At 49.3% G+C, this 15,403-nt stretch overlaps 1 protein-coding gene across 2 annotated transcripts in view; it reads right to left on the bottom strand.

Moving 5' to 3' along the window:
* PIK3C2B (phosphatidylinositol-4-phosphate 3-kinase, catalytic subunit type 2 beta) overlaps nt 1-15,403 on the bottom strand; it is a 90,666-nt gene that overhangs the window by 58,900 nt on the left and 16,363 nt on the right. The window contains exons 12-23 of one of the 2 annotated variants that reach the window (XM_006834100.1): nt 13,029-13,196; nt 12,368-12,479; nt 10,519-10,661; nt 8,527-8,584; nt 8,396-8,442; nt 6,959-7,052; nt 6,707-6,801; nt 5,904-6,084; nt 5,118-5,225; nt 4,327-4,419; nt 3,126-3,255; nt 1,578-1,714 (exon numbers count right to left, since the gene is read on the bottom strand). In XM_006834100.1, the coding sequence (XP_006834163.1) occupies nt 1,578-1,714; nt 3,126-3,255; nt 4,327-4,419; nt 5,118-5,225; nt 5,904-6,084; nt 6,707-6,801; nt 6,959-7,052; nt 8,396-8,442; nt 8,527-8,584; nt 10,519-10,661; nt 12,368-12,479; nt 13,029-13,196 (1,366 nt within the window). Of the gene's footprint in view, nt 1-1,577; nt 1,715-3,125; nt 3,256-4,326; nt 4,420-5,117; nt 5,226-5,903; nt 6,085-6,706; nt 6,802-6,958; nt 7,053-8,395; nt 8,585-10,518; nt 10,662-12,367; nt 12,480-13,028; nt 13,197-15,403 lie in introns of both variants that reach the window. The other variant, XM_006834099.1, reaches the window with a different exon arrangement.

The following is a 15,403-nucleotide window of genomic DNA, read 5'->3' as shown; positions in this document are numbered from 1 at the left end:
ACATAAGACTATAGGTGGAATCCTGAACAGCATCCGGAATCTTCAGAGGTGGGAAATTTCCACTTGAAAGGATAGGCAGACCAGCCTGGAGCAGCTGGAAGAACAGAAGATACTTTTTGAAAGAAAGACCGGCAGGAAAAATACAAAACAATAGAGGCAGACCAACTGATTACTACAAGAACAAGCAACTTGCTCGCCCAGGAGACATCAAGGCAAGTGGTCGGGTCCCCTCAGAGCAAAACCCCTTCCAAGACTAAGACTCAGTGAGAATACACACTCTGATTGGTGATCACATTCGTCACCAATAAGGGTAAGTGAAGGAAAAACAGCAATGAAGCTGCGAGCTAAGCCCTACAACATTCAATAGACTCCTGTGAACCCGGCTGGAGACCTGGTTGGCTAGCAATGTGACAAGACCTGGGGAGTCTTGAGCCCAGAGTCAGTGACATAGCCAAGAGGACTAGAGTGGAGAGTGAATCATCCAGCTGATAAGAAGAAAGGGCATATGCACAAGAACTCCCATACATGCAGATAATACCCACTTGACCTGGCTTCAATGACTGGATGATCAGAGCTCAACTAGAAGAAGAAAGAAGAGGAAAAAAAGAGGAATCTGATACAATTTGATGAACTTGACCTACACCTATGGATGCAGTAACTTTAAAGAGGGAACAAATCTTTAGAGCGAATATCATTCCCACCCCCTACATACACAGAGTAGACAGGGATGGGCAACTTGGACATTAGCTACCCAAAGTGGAGGGTTACAAAGGCAAGAAGTGACTGGCTTACAAGCTTTCAAGAGAGAACCTAGATCCAGAGGGCGTGGAGGAAGGTAGAATCTCCAGTGAGTAGTATCCAATCTGTCTAGGCGAGGCTGATGAAAGGAGATGCGGATAGGTCTCTTGTGATACAGTAGTGAATAATTGTTGTCAGGACTGATTGTGAGGGTTGGAAATGTAAAGGTAGACCTTCTGCAGCAAGGAGGGGAGTGATTGACTCTGCAGTCCAGGAGCGGAAGTCTCTGGGACCATCAAGGGAGAAGAACAGAGAGCAGAACTCTACCCAGAGAAGCAGCGATAACAGAGATGGAGGCAGAAATGATGACGTGGAGAGATGGAGCAGCTGAGGACTTTAGACCCAGAGAGGGAGAGAGGCTGTGTGCTGACGACCAGGGTACAGGCTTGTAGGGTATATCCTTTGGTTGGTTGATGATGCATGGAGGGGATTATAACCATGGAAATGAAACAATATACGATATGATGAATGTAAAACTAGTGTTCTCCCATGTAAACTATCACATAATTCACAATAAAACATTGGGGGGGAAAAAAAGAGGTTAGATACAGAAGGAAGCAAAAAAAAAAAAAAAGACATGTGAAGATTGCCAAAAATCAAGGAATGCTGGGGCTATAAGAAACTGAAGGAGACAAGGCCCTCCCCCACAGCCTACAAAGAGAGAGTCTTCCCCTACAGCCTATGTCCCCTAACTGTGAGAAAACAATTTCTGTTCTTTAAAGCCACCCACTTGCGGTATTTGTGTTTCTAGGGAAGACGGACAAGAGCTCGGAGCCTACCTTCTCATACTCATCCTCCCCAGGGTTGTGCTTCTGCAACCAGTCGGACAGGGGGCGGTCCTTGAAGGAGCCTGTGACTCCATGCTCCACTTGGATCTTGCGTAGGGTCTCCGCGTTAGGGATCATTTCCACCATCCCTGAGAGGGGAGGAATCAGGATCATCCTCCAGAGCAGAGCGAGAGAAGAGGGATGTTTCCCTATCAGCTAAACTCAAGGGCACTTGACAAAAACTGGTAAAGGCATGAAGCTGAGGGAAAGGTTAGTGATGCAAAGGAGTTTCCCAGTTCACAGTTACATTTTTAAGTTTTATAATGGATCATTTTAAAACACAGGTAAGAATAGAGAAAACAGTTTCATGAATTTACATGAAACCATTACTCAACCACTTTCAAAAGTTATCAACATTTTGCTTAATTTATTCCATCTAGTTCACTCACCCAACCCTGTTTTCCCAACCCACCACCCCCTTTTCTTGGCTGGGGTATTTTAACCAGCCAGGCCATTTCACTCACAATAAATTCTTCAGATATATCACTAACATGAACACACCACCAGGCTAAAAAATCAGTATGCATTTCTGAATATGATCTAATACCCAGACTATATTCAGATTTCCCCAATTGTCTCCAAAAAAATTTTTTTAAGGTTAATTTGAATCAGGAGCCAAACAATGTCTATATAACAGGTTTGGTTGTTATGTCTCTAATCCTGTTCTATTTTTTTAAAGTCTTTCTTTACTTTCTTTGTGTGTGTGTGTGTGTGCTATTTCACAGCCTCTGTGGCACTATGGATTAATGCTCTGGGCTGAACGTTCACTTTGAACTTGCAGAACATGGAGTCCTGGTGTGGCACCCTAGGATAAGCACTTGACTTCAAAGTTGGTTTGAGCCTCAAGGTTGGCGGATCAAGTTTACCTGCCACTCCTCGGAAACCCTATACGGGGTCACTGTGAGTCGGAAGCAACTTAATGGCATTTAACAACAATAGCAACAACAATCCTGGTGTGGCCCTGAACTGTAATGTTGGTTTGATTGTAAGGTCAGCGGTTCAAGCTCACCAGTCTCTCCTTGGAAACCCTATACCAGGTTGTTAAGAGTCGGCCCTACTCAACAACAACAACAACAGCAATGGAACAGTGGGAGTCCTGATGTGCCACTACAAGACCACACGGTTTGTTTGTACAGCAAGATCAGCAGTTCAAACTCACCACCTGCTCCTCAGAAACCCTAACCCTATACAGGGTGGATATGAGTTGCCACTTAACAACAATAGAACAATGGAGTCCTGGTGTGGTGCTGTAAGATAAGCACTGAACTGCAAACCCAGGTCGGTATTTTAAACCCACCAGCCTTTCCTTGGAAATTTTATGAATCAAAACGGACTCAATGGCACTAACAACAAGGAAACAATTTCTTTTTCATCTTCCTGGAGATGTTATTCAAAGTTCATATTGGGGAGTGGCCAGAGAACAGTAAGCAAAGGGGTTCCCCCTCCCCACCACTGACCCTCCCCACGAGCATTCTATTTAACCCCCTACTCCTGACTGACCTTTGCCCCGGCCAGTGGAGAAGCAGCGGAATATGACCATGCGCATGTCCAGCCCCTCCTGGACCCAGATCTTGCTCATGATTCGAATCATCTGCAGGGTCAGCATGTCCTGGCGAAGGTCATCCCCACACTGGATGGAGGAAGTGTGTGGCCTCAGGGCTGGAGCCACCAGTCTGTCTCCACCTGCATCCCTCTACCCTACTCCCAGATGGGCTCCCTGGACCCAAAGACAGTTACAGAGATGGACTCCCCCAGTCCTCCCACCTCTCACCTGCTCACTCTGCTTACACGGGGTCAAAGCAACAGAGATGGTTCCGCCAGTGTCCCACCCTCCCCTCCATCCATACTCCCACCTGAATTGGACTCAGGTTCCGTTCAAAGGAGCCCTGGTGGCACAGTAGGTAAACCACTCAGCTGTTAACCAAAAGGTCAGTGGTTCAAAGCCACAGCTCCGTGAAGATTATAGCTTTGGAAAACCTATAGGCAGCTCTCCTCTATCCTATAGGGTTGCTGTAAGTCAGAATGGACTCAACAGTGAGTTTTCCACCTGGTTCTCTTCCTCATGCAGCCCTCCCTGACCATCACACCTCCCTTGTGCCCCAGATGTGGAATTTACACACAGCAAATGAATAGTGTAAGTTTCTAAACCATGTGCATGCATTTCATCCTCACCACTAGGTTAAAGGAGACCTGGTGTGGCACTGCGGGTTAATGCGCCAGACTACAAAACCGTTTGAACAGCAAGGTCAGCGATTCAAGCTCACCAACTGCTTCTTGGAAACCTATACAGGGTCGCTATGGGTCGGAACCGACTCAACGACACTTAACAACATTAACTACCATTGGCTTCTCAGAATCAGGGATCTACTAAAGTAAGAAGGGAGCTTAGTCCCACCTGCACCTGATAGATTAATTTCCTCGTCAACATCCCTGCCACATGGTCATCCAACCTCTGTCTGGATGCTCCCAGGCACATGCAGATCCATACCTCACTCATTCCCTTGTTGGGACAGCTCTGTCCCCTAGAAGGAGCCTGCATAGATGGAGCGACCAGCTGTCTCCCTACATCCCTCCCAACATTTAGTTAGTTATAAGCCCTCTGGGGTCACACAGAACTAGACTGCTTCCTGTCTCACCTGTGCTGCCTACTACCCTTTCCTCTCCCACTGGGTCCCAAAAGCCTTGAGAAAAGGACTCTCACCTTGAAGATGACACGAATGTTCTCACCCAGTGGGTCCACGTTCTGAAAGGAGAGCTTAAGTGGGACGGCATTGGAGTTGAAGTAGGAACAGTCCTGCCATGGCAAAGAGGGAAGTGATGAGGGTCAAGGAGGAAAATGACTGCTCTTCAACATCAATCAGGATGCTGCCTGTCTTCCTGCTACCAGTCCACCAAGCCCTGCTCATTGTTCCATCCAGATTTCTCAGGCCCTGTCCCTTCCCAGCCTCCCTACTGCCATCATCCTGATTCACTTTTACAACACTTCAACTCTGGCACCTTATCTCTCATCCTTGATAAGGTCCTATCTAGGCCTCAGTTTACTCCTCTGTAAAATGGCCTCGAAAAAATACTGACAATTTCATACTGTGTCCTGGTGTGGTGCTGTAGGATAAGCACTGAACTACTAACCATGGGTCAGCAGTTCAAAGCCACCAGCTACTCCTCAGAAACCCTATACAGGGTCACTATGAGTCAGAACTGACTTGATGGCACTTAACAACCACAACAAGTTAAAGCACTCAGCACAGTGCTGGACACAAAGTGCTTAATCCATGAGAGATGATAGCTACTATTCCCAACCCCAGCCCTGACTTCATTTTTAACATCACCAAGGAGAGGTACCCAGGCTCCAACCCAAGTCCTCCACCCTGCACAGATGTTGGGCAAAAATCCACATGTGCTGGGGGCAGGAGAAGACCACCAATGTGCCTTTCTTCCTTCCTCACATCTCTCAATAACCACATCTCTGAGCACCCCAGGCCCACCACTCACCCTGGGCACGATGCCCTTGACCAGCAGACTTGGGCTGAGCGGCAGGCGGCAGGAGCCATTGAGAGCGAAGAACTGCTTCACATCCTCCAGGCCTGTGCGGAGGATGCCCTGAAGGGAGAGAAAGAGGGGGTGTGGGCACTGAGGGGAAGGACCTCACAAGGAAAACCACCACCTGAGGATGGTTGGCCACCTTCAGAAGGTCTTTAAGAAGGAAGCATGCTCAAGGACCTATAGAGGGCACTATATAGCAAAGCACAGCATGAAACAGCTGTCAAGGACTCAGGGCAGGCTGCACCTCAAGGGGAATCTGCCAACAATCTAAACTTCATTACGGAACTTCACAACTTTAAAATAATGATAACCAGGAACACTGCTGGTCCAGCAAAGAACCTGAGTGCAAACAGGTAAGGTGCTGCCTTCATGTGGCTACCGTGGCTCACAGCCCAGTAAACAAGGATAGCTGGATTTCAGCCCTCACGTGCCTCCTTTGGCTGGGGGCTCTTACGTAGTGAACAACATTCACAACCGTACTCAGACTTTTTAGCAAACAGTTAAATAAACATTTTAATATTTTACTGGCCAAAGAAAACACACCCACAGACTGTCTCTATCCTGTAGTTGGTCATTTGTGGTGTGTAGTTTAGAGACAGAGTCACTTCCTTCCAGCTTTAAATCAAGACTGGTGACTTACCACCCTACTGGCTAAGATGCCTGATAGGTTAATGACTCAAGAGGCCATAGATGCTCAGGGCAGAAGATGGGCAGAGGCAGCCTCACCCAACTCACCTGCCGGGCAGACGGGGTAGCCTCCCGGACGTGCTGGGCCAGCTTGCTCAGGGTGTTGACAAGCCAGCATTGGCGGTTAAACTCCTCTCTCAGCCCCTTGCCACAACAGCACAACAGAGCTGCCAGCAGATACTGGTAGCGGATGCTGAACTGAGAGTCCTTGAGGCCGTCCTTCAGCAACCTACAAGGCCAAGGGGAGTGGGGACTCAGGACACTTGAGGAATCACAGGCAAGAGGGTAGTGAAGGGCCAAACCCAGGTCCAACTCACTGCAAAACCCACCCCAGATGTGGGAGGGAAAATATATTAAAAAGCAGGACTTCTAACCTAAAGGGTGGTGGTTTGAACTACCTAGTGGCTATGTAGGAGAAAAAGCTGGCAATCTGATTTGGAAAAGATTACAGGTAAGCAAACCCTATGGGGTGGTTGTACTGTCTTATGAAGTTGCTATGAGCCAGACTCGACCCAACGGCACCCAATAACAGGCAGGGCCTATACAGAGGCATTCATCTGTGACCCTGTCCGAGTCTTTAGGTAGAGAGAGCTCAAAGCACCTCTGTGTCATCCCCCTTTATATTTTTTGCCAGGGGTAGGCAACAGGGGGTACCAGGATGTTCCTCATGGTGCTACACTGGGGTGAACTGAGAACCCCTGAGAAAAGACACCAGTTCAAAGTCACAAGGTAAGTCAGCAACATTGTGCAGTCTGGACCAGCCCCGCATCCTTGCAGACAGGCCTTGGTGTGAAACTTTCACAAGTGAAGGCCGTGCATCTACCTCCCACCTTTCCACACGATGATTTTACCAAAAGAAATAGTGAGTCACTCTCAGGTCCGATACCGCTCGTTTCAGAAGGAAGCGCACCAAGTGGCTGTCCAAGTAGCACTCATACTTCAGGGCCTGGGGAGGAGTGAGCGGGGAGGAGGAGAATATGAGGGTTTATTAACTGCCCCCAATCTATAACTACCACTAGTTCCCTGGGGACCCCAGGTTCTCAAGGGCACAGTGCAGACTGACTTGGGGTCTTGGGATTTGACCATCAGAACTGTCCACCCACCTGCACCAGCTGGGGCAAGTAGTCCAGCAGCTCTGAGTCTGAGAGAGAACTGATCCACTGGACAGCCATCCGCCTCACCTCTTGGTCCGGGAAGCTGGAAAACAGAGCCCAGGCCCTGATACCCAACCGAAGGCTCTGAGACACAGGATTCTAAGCGAAGCTGCCTCACCGCCTGGGCTCCCGAGGGTAGAAAGTTATAGATGAAGGAAAGTAAAGGTTCCCCAGAATCTGCCAAAGCCACTAGGAGGTCCTTAGCACCTTTTCCCAAATGATCCCACACCCTTCTCTGAGTCCACCCCAGGCTGAGAAGCACAGGAGGGTGACCACTCTCATTTTGTGTGATTTAGAGAAAACAGGATTCAGGCCTCAATTCCAACCCAACTTCCAAAGAGTCCTTAATTCCTTATGCTCCACTGAGCCAGACATCAACATCATCAAAGACTCTTCATGTGGGTTACAGACAGCATTATTGTGTCTTGGTACCATCCATAAGGAGCCCTGGTGGGGCTGTGGGTTAGGCACAGGGCTGCTAACCAGAAGGTCAGCAACTTAACCCCACCAGTCACTCTGCAGAAGAAAGATGAAGCTGTCTTACAGTCTAGGAAACTCTGTGTCTAGGGTTGGTATGAGTCAGAATCTGGCAGTGGGCATTTTTGTTTTGGTTTGGTTTGGTTTTGGTACCATCCTGAAATGCGATCCTGCCAGGCAAGTGCCAGAATTGTCAAGTTTTACATGAGTCAGTCCACACCTGGGACTGTTGCCTCAAAAAGTCCCAAAGGTAGGAAACATGGAGTGGGTCGATTTTGAAAACTGAGAATAAGGAGAAGCATCCAGGAAACTAAGCAATAGGGGTCTGAGGCTGGGAGCCTTGGGTCCCCAAAGAGCTCTCCAGGGGAAGAGGGAAAGGGAGGACTTTAATAAGACAGAAACTAAGTAGCAGGGTTGGATTTCACAGGTGTAAGCATTTGTCAAAACTCAGCAAATATACACTGAACTTAAGGTTTGGGCCTTTTCTTGTCTGTATATTTTACCTCAAAAGAAAAAAAGACAGTTTTAAACAAAGGCTGAGCTGTGGTTAATGATATGCAAGCAAACATATTTAGGAGATAATTTAGTGAGATCTGCAATTTACTTCCAAGTGCATCTAAAAACTGAGATAAATCATCGGATGGAAGGAAGATGGGAGATCTAGGTAGTGGGTCTGCAGGTGCTTGCTATAAAATTCCTTCATTCTTGCTGTATTTGAAAACTGTTTTTAATGGAATGTTAAGGAAGGGGAATTGAGACAGAGAAAAAGTAACCAGGAGATGTGGAAAACCCTTGGAGACCCAGGCTCTTTTCCCACTTCCCCCAGGGCCAGCTCAGGTCAGTGATGGGCAGTGCCATGCATTGGCATCTGGAAGTGCACATGGTGGGAAAGGTGGGTGTCACACTCACGTGGCATGCAGGAGCCCCAGGGCATCCTGGTGGTTCATGGGGGTCCACTGCTTCAAAAGTGCATAGATGTCGGGCAGGCACGCCCACTCCCAGCTGGGGGCGCTGGCGAGCACCAGGGGGAGCGAGCTCACCTCTGAGTGGCAATAATAGCGCTTCTCCCATAGGTGCTTCTTGTCAGCGTCGGTGAGCCTGTGGGTTGGGGGTGGGAGAGCTGAGTATTACTTCAAGGAAATGCTACACACACCCCCAAATGCAGTGGTTCCCCAGCTGTGCTGCACACATTAGCATCATCTGGGGACCTCTGTAAACTCCCCATGCCTAGAATGTAAAATGGTACAGCCACTGTGGGAAACTGTCTGGCCATTTCCTCACAACGTTGAACACAGAACTATCATATAACCCAGCAATCCCCATCCTAATTAAACCCAAAAGGAAGTGACGGCAGAAACGCACATAGACTTGTCCCCTGATGTTTACTGGAGCACTTTTCACAACAGCCAAAAGGTAAAAACAACAGAAACGTCCATTAACAGATAAGCAGATAAACAAAATGCACTATATCCAACACAATGAGATCCTTCTCAGCTATAAAGAGAAATGGGGTCCTGGTGCCTGTCTTAGGATGAGTGAACCCTGAAAACAATATACTGAGCGGAACTAGTCAGCTGCCAAGGGGACTTCAAAAAGTTTGTGAGAAAATTCCAGTATTTTGTATTCCATTTCTCTACAGACTTTTTGACATCTCCTTGTATTTGAAATAAGCAAATATGTATAAAGAAATAAAAAACTATTAGCAATTTCTGAGGTGGATGGGGGAGTTTACTCTGAGCACTGATGGAATAATTTGGAAAAGGGTAGCAGGAATGATTGTACAACTGGAAGAATGTAATCAATATTGCTGAATTGTTGAAATGACATTATGCTTTATTATGTATATTTCCTCCACAATAAAATTAAAAGAAGAAAAAAAGTATCCCCATATCTAGAGCTCATACCCAATGACTGTGAAATCAGAGCATCTAGGGACAAGAGTCAGGGAGCAGTAGTTTAAAAAAAATCCATAGGTGATCCCACGGTGCAGCCAGGCTTGGGGGCCAGGGCCCAAATCTCAACTCAGGGACACCTTCAACTGAGGCAGAACTGCACAAGCCAAGGACAGACACCAAATTTGCTACGAGTCACTATGAGTCGGAATCTACTCAAACTATAACTTTGAGGGTGTCCCAGGTCAACACTCCCAAGCCAAGCCGCCAGAGGGCAGTGGTTCCCAATTGTCAGGGTCTGGGCAGTTGAGAGGCCTCTAGGGGCCTCCTAGGGCCAGCTGGCGGTTTAATAGGACCTGCAGCTAATTGAGCCTTGCCGGAGATCAGGTGTCTAATGGGAGAAAGGAGCTGAGGGGTTAATGAAGTGAGGGGTCAGCAGAAGGGGCAGGGATGTCTGCAGCTGCTCTGGCTCCTGTGGGTGGGCCAAGAAGGAGAGAGACGAGTTCCTTCTCTCTCAAGTCTCCCCACCCAACATCTGCACAAGTCCAGGTGTGAGGCAGAGGTATGCAGAGAGCAGGCAAGGGAGAAGCCCAGAGCTGAGATCCTAACAGCTCCTCCTGCTCTGTTCCCAGCTGCCTTCTCCACTACTGGTGTGAGAAGCCTAGAGGATGAGATCAGGCAGACACGCCTACCCCTGAGAGCTGCCAGCTTGCTTTGACACCTGATCCTTTCTGGAAAGTGACAGGGCCAGAGTAATGCAAAGGCTGTGGGTGTGGAAGGGGCAGAAGGTCGGGGGAGGGTGTGGAGGACAGTAGCCCGCTGCCCCAGTGAACAGTAGGAAAAACAGCATATTTGGGTGGAAGGTAAAGTTCTGGTCCTCTTGGGACAAAGTGTAGGCCACGTGTTCACAGCATGGTCATGGGCACCCCCAGATCTCATTTCCACTTCAATCCTCCATGAAAAGGGCATGGGGGCTGGCCTCGGCAGAGCCCTCTCTCCACCACTTTCTGCCTGGTGGGCAATCCTATCCCACTTCCACTCACGAAGCATGAGAGCAGGGACTTGGTGCTAGGAGGAGAGAGAATGTCAGACAGATAGTGACAGACTTGGTGGGTGACCTAAGCTGTGCATGGGCCTCACCAGTACAGGGACTCCTTCTGCATGATGTCTTTAAGCTTGCCTTGGTCTTCATCCCGGAGGCTGCTGAACTCATAGCAGGGGCTGAACTCGTCTCCTGGAGGGCTGGTGAACTTGATGTCAAAGGCTGAGGTGGGGAAGTCAATCTGGTGGATGGGATCAGAGAAGCCGAGAAAGGAGAACAGTCAGTGTGAGGAGGGCAGCCACCCATCTGGAGTCTCGAGTTCTTCTCTCTCACCCCAGCGTTGTTCCTGCCTTCTCCCTCTCTCCCTTCCCTCAGGTTCTATGTCTATAGAATAATGTAATTGGCCTTGCTGATTTCTAAAGCATCTGCCTGCTGTAACTTTCAGCAAGAAATGGGAAGGGAAAGTAGAGAGCAAGAGAAAACGAGCAAGTGAACCCAGCAACTCCACTCCTAGGTATCCACCCAAAAGACCTAAAAGCAGGGACTCAGACAGACTCATGTGCACCAAGGTTCAAAGCAGCACTTAGTCACAACCTGTGTTGTGGAACAACCTGGCTGCCCATCAGTGGGTGGATGAATAAACTAGATTGGCATGTACTTATACATACAATGCAATATTATCCAGCCATAGAGAGAAATGAAGTTCTAATACATGCTGTGGCATAGATGAACCTTGAAAACCACATGCTGAGTGAAACAAGCCTGACACAAAAGGGCAAATATTGTTTTCATTGCATTGATATGAAATCTCTAGAATAAGCAAATGCAGAGAGACAGGAAGTAGATTTGAGGTTACCAGGGGCTGAGGGCAGGGGATAATGGGAAGTTATTAATGGGTCCTGAGTTTCTGTTTGGAGTGATAACATTTTGGAAATTGGGAGTGGTGATGGTTGCTTAGCACTAGTAATGTCATTAATGTCAAGGAATTGTGTGACTAAAAGTGGTTAATGTAGCAGATCTTACATTTATCACCACTCTTTAATATTATTTTTTAAAGGGAGTAAAGAACAGGTTGGGTTGAAATGCATTTTGATGAGGGAACTAGCCCCAACCCAGAACTTTCAACAGAAAAGCCACCAGGATCAACTGAGGTTGTGGAGCCTTCAGTGTGGCCCTGGGGGTGGGCATTCCTGCCTGATAGGAGGGATGACATGGCAGGGGAGGGCCCCCAGCTCTAATGTCTGTGATACGGGGTCCCATTACCCTCGACCTCCAGATGTTTTTGCATTCTCCTAAGATGGATATCAGAGTTGAATGTGCCAGTTCTCAAAGAGTTCCACATTCTTTCATTTCAAAATGTGTCTTGAACTTTAATATGTACTGGGCATTGGTTTAGGCCCTAGGGATAGAGTAAGTGAAGATGACAAAATGCCTGCTTCATATCCTATTTCAACATTAGTGCTCCATACTCCATGCCTGAGCAACTCATGGCCCCTGGAGGAAGGAGTCAGGAACAGGTAACTAGACTTTGGTGCCGATCAGTTCCTCCTCCTCTCCTGGGAGATTAGGTTCACCCATTAAGACACAGAGCTGGCTGAAGGAGGACTTTCCCCCACTCACGCTCCCAGAGGGGAGAGCTTAGCTTTGATCAGATTTAGCAGTGAGACAACTCCAGACCAGGGATGCTGGACAGCTGGGAAGAGTTTCAGACCCTACCTTCAGGCTCCTTGAAATCCAAGTTGACTTCCAAGAGATGGGAGGTAGACTTGACAGTGCTCCTCCTCCCACCCTGGGCCAACCACACTCATTCAATGGCTCAGTCACATCATCCCACACCCAGATTTCCAGCATGTTCTCCTACCATCCCAGCCCAAACATCCAGGGGAGAATTTGGCACTTATTTCAGACAGGGCGGGTAGGAAAGAAGAACTGAGGCTGGGGTCTCACCTGCAGGATGACACTGTCTGGCTGGTGAAAATTAGGTGCACTCCAGCGGGTACTGAGGTGCCCCTGGGTTGCTGGCCACAAGCCCAGAAGCTTCCGGCCACAGGTCAGCACTCTACAGAGGATGGAGGACGGGATGAGCCAGAAAACAAATTTGGCAAAGCAGATATTTTCCCTCCTGCTCCCTCAACCCTAAAAATCTGCCTTTTCTGTTTGAAGCTCCCACCTCCCTGGTTCTCCCCCACAGACTAAGGCCTTTTTCTTCTACAAAGTCCTGCTTTCTGAGCCCTGGCCCTCCAGCAGCCTCCCTGAGCTAACTACACCTCAGTCTGGAGACCTGGTGGCGAGGATGGCTTCGTGGGGTAAAGAGGCTGGACTAGATGACCTCTCAGGTCCTTCAAATGACAAGACCAGATGGCATGTTATCCGAGTATTGCTTTTCTGTGTCTCCTCCCCGCCCCCAACAGTCCTGTGTTACCAGTCCTGCCCAGCAGCTCTTAGTTACACCAACAGTCCTGGTCACTAGTTCTGTGCTTTGGCCTACTCGGCCAGGGCTGAGACCCACTGCCTCTTGAGGGGCATTGGCCAGCACAGCAGCTGGGCCCCTGTCTGTCCCCCTTTTGGGGTCCACAGCCAAGAAGTCACTGCCCGGGGGTCCACATACTGTCTGAAGTTGAATAGCGGGGTGGTGACCCAGCCCAGAGCTTCGGGTACCCGCCGCTGCTTGTTGGCCTCTGAGGAGCTCCCAGGTGGGGGGATGGGCAGAGCATACAGGGTGGCACACAGCAGGGTCTCCCGAGGCAGCCGGTTCACCTGCACGGGGAAGCAGATCCTAGAAGGACAGGAAACCAAGTCAGGATGTGTTACCAAGATGAGGCTGAAACCTTGCTCACAGGGTGTTGGATGTGCAGGACCAGGTCAGCTCAAAGGCTGTGGACAAAGCCTCCATGATTTCCCAGCAGCACAGCCAGGTCTGTATGTGAGTTCCTTCATGGAGTAAGGGCTGACTTTGAGGATGCCTGCCCATGGTGACTAGATGGAACTCACTTAGCCAGAGCCATCTCAGAGGGCAGGTACCTACAAGTCCCACACTGCAAACTTGGCTCCTTCTCCTCAGAGGGTCACCAAGAAGCTGCCTTTGTCCCCTTTCAGTCCATCCACATCGCTCCACCACTTCCCAACTGAGAGCGACCAGGACCAGGAAGCAGTACCTTGTTCTCTGGCCTCAGTGCACCCTCCCCACAGCTCCCCTCTCCTTCCCCTCCTGGCCTCCCTTTCCCCTCCTAGCCTCAGGGGAACATGCTGGTTTGTTCTCATCAAAAAACAGCTAAAGAAAAGGGGCTTCTGCAAGTCCCTGAGAGTGGCAAGGCCTGAGAGAACTGAACACAGACCCACTACCGAGGACCAGATGTTCTCCCTGGCTGCTCAGCTTGAACCACACCCAGACACTCCCTCAAGATCAGAATAAGAAGCTAGGGTGGGGTGAGCTAGGGTGGGGAGCAGAGATGTGCAAAGAGAGAGAGGCCCCACATACCTTTCCCAGGAAGCTGTCCCAGGGCTAAAATCCTTGGTTACACCCTCCAGGCAGGCCCAGCACCCAGCCAGAGGGCACAAAGGTAGGACCACCACCCTGAAGGTCAGCAGTCTCTAGAGAAAACAGCCTCCAAGCCACCCTTACTCCTCCAGGGAATGTCTACCTAAGAGAGCGGCTCCTTCCCTCCTGCCAGAGACTGCCAGTGCTCTGAGCTGGCTCAGCTGCCTCTATCCTGGGGGGCCCACAGCTATAATTAGGGCCCCTCCAGGAGCCAGCAGACATGCCAGGCCTGGGCTTGGCCAGGGGTGGCAAAGCGTGGCTGCTGGGCCTATTTTGAGAGTTAGCTGATCCCATTGCAGTGGTGGGAAAGTCAGCTGACCCCTCAGCAAAGGAGGGCAAGGAGCTGGTCCTGAGGCCTTTTTTATCACCCAATATTTCTGCTTTGTGTCCTGGCGGGGGGGGAAGTGGGGGAGGTATGAATCTTTCTAACTGAAACCTTAACTCCTAGGACGAGCCAGGGCCACCTCTCATCAGAACTTGAGTACATCTGGGATTCTGAAGCCTATGCTACAGGCTGACATGTTGGCTGCAATCCATTCCTCATTATCACGTCACATCACAGGGGCTGCCTCCTCCAGGAAGCATTCCTGGAATGAGCTGGCTCCAGTTCTGGTTCTGCCTCTCACAGCCTTTAGCAACTTCCAGCTCACATCTCTGCCCTCAGTTTCCACATCAGTAAAAAGGAGAACAGAGTGATGTCAGTACGTGCTTTCTGTGTACGTCTTTGTTATGTGCCTGTGGCCATTGCCCTGAAACTGAGCTGTACAGAGAGCTATTTTCATGCACAAATATCCCCACATATCAGTCACTGGGTCAACCACTGGAATGGAGAGGATCCCTAAAGCAACGAAGAAGAATCAAAAGATGAAAAAGGAAGCACCTGCTATGTGCCAGCCACAGGAGTTCTGGTAGCGTAGTGGTTGTGAGTTGGGCTGCTACCCTCAAGGTCAGCAGTTCAAAACTACCAGCCATTCCATGGGAGAAAGATGAAGCTTTCTGCTCCCATAAAGATGTACAGCCTCGGAAATCCTGTGCAGGCTTGCTATGAGTCAGACCAACTCCACGGCACATCACCACCACCATTATCAGGTGTGCTAGCCACTGTGCCAAGGGCTTTTCCTGCAATGTCTACCTGCTCCTCCAACGGTCCTATGCAGTTGTTGTTATGTGCCATGGAGTCAGTTCCGACTCATAGCAACCCTGTACAGGGTTTCCAAGGCTGTAAAATCTTTACGGGAGCAGAAAGCCTCATCTTTCTCCCATGGAACAGCTGGTAGTTTCGAACTGCTGACTGTGAGATTAGCAGCCCGATTCATAAACACTGCACTACCAGAGCTCCTTGGTCCTATGGAGTGGCTGGTGGTTATGTGCTGTGGAGTCGATTCCGACTCATAGCGACCCTGTGCAGGGTTTCCAAGGTTGTATATCTGTACGGGAGCAGAAAG

This window comes from Chrysochloris asiatica, unplaced genomic scaffold, assembly GCF_000296735.1.
Source record: "Chrysochloris asiatica unplaced genomic scaffold, ChrAsi1.0 scaffold00009, whole genome shotgun sequence".
In the NCBI taxonomy this organism is placed as follows: domain Eukaryota; kingdom Metazoa; phylum Chordata; class Mammalia; order Afrosoricida; family Chrysochloridae; genus Chrysochloris; species Chrysochloris asiatica.
This window is presented reverse-complemented; position numbering and strand designations above follow the sequence as displayed.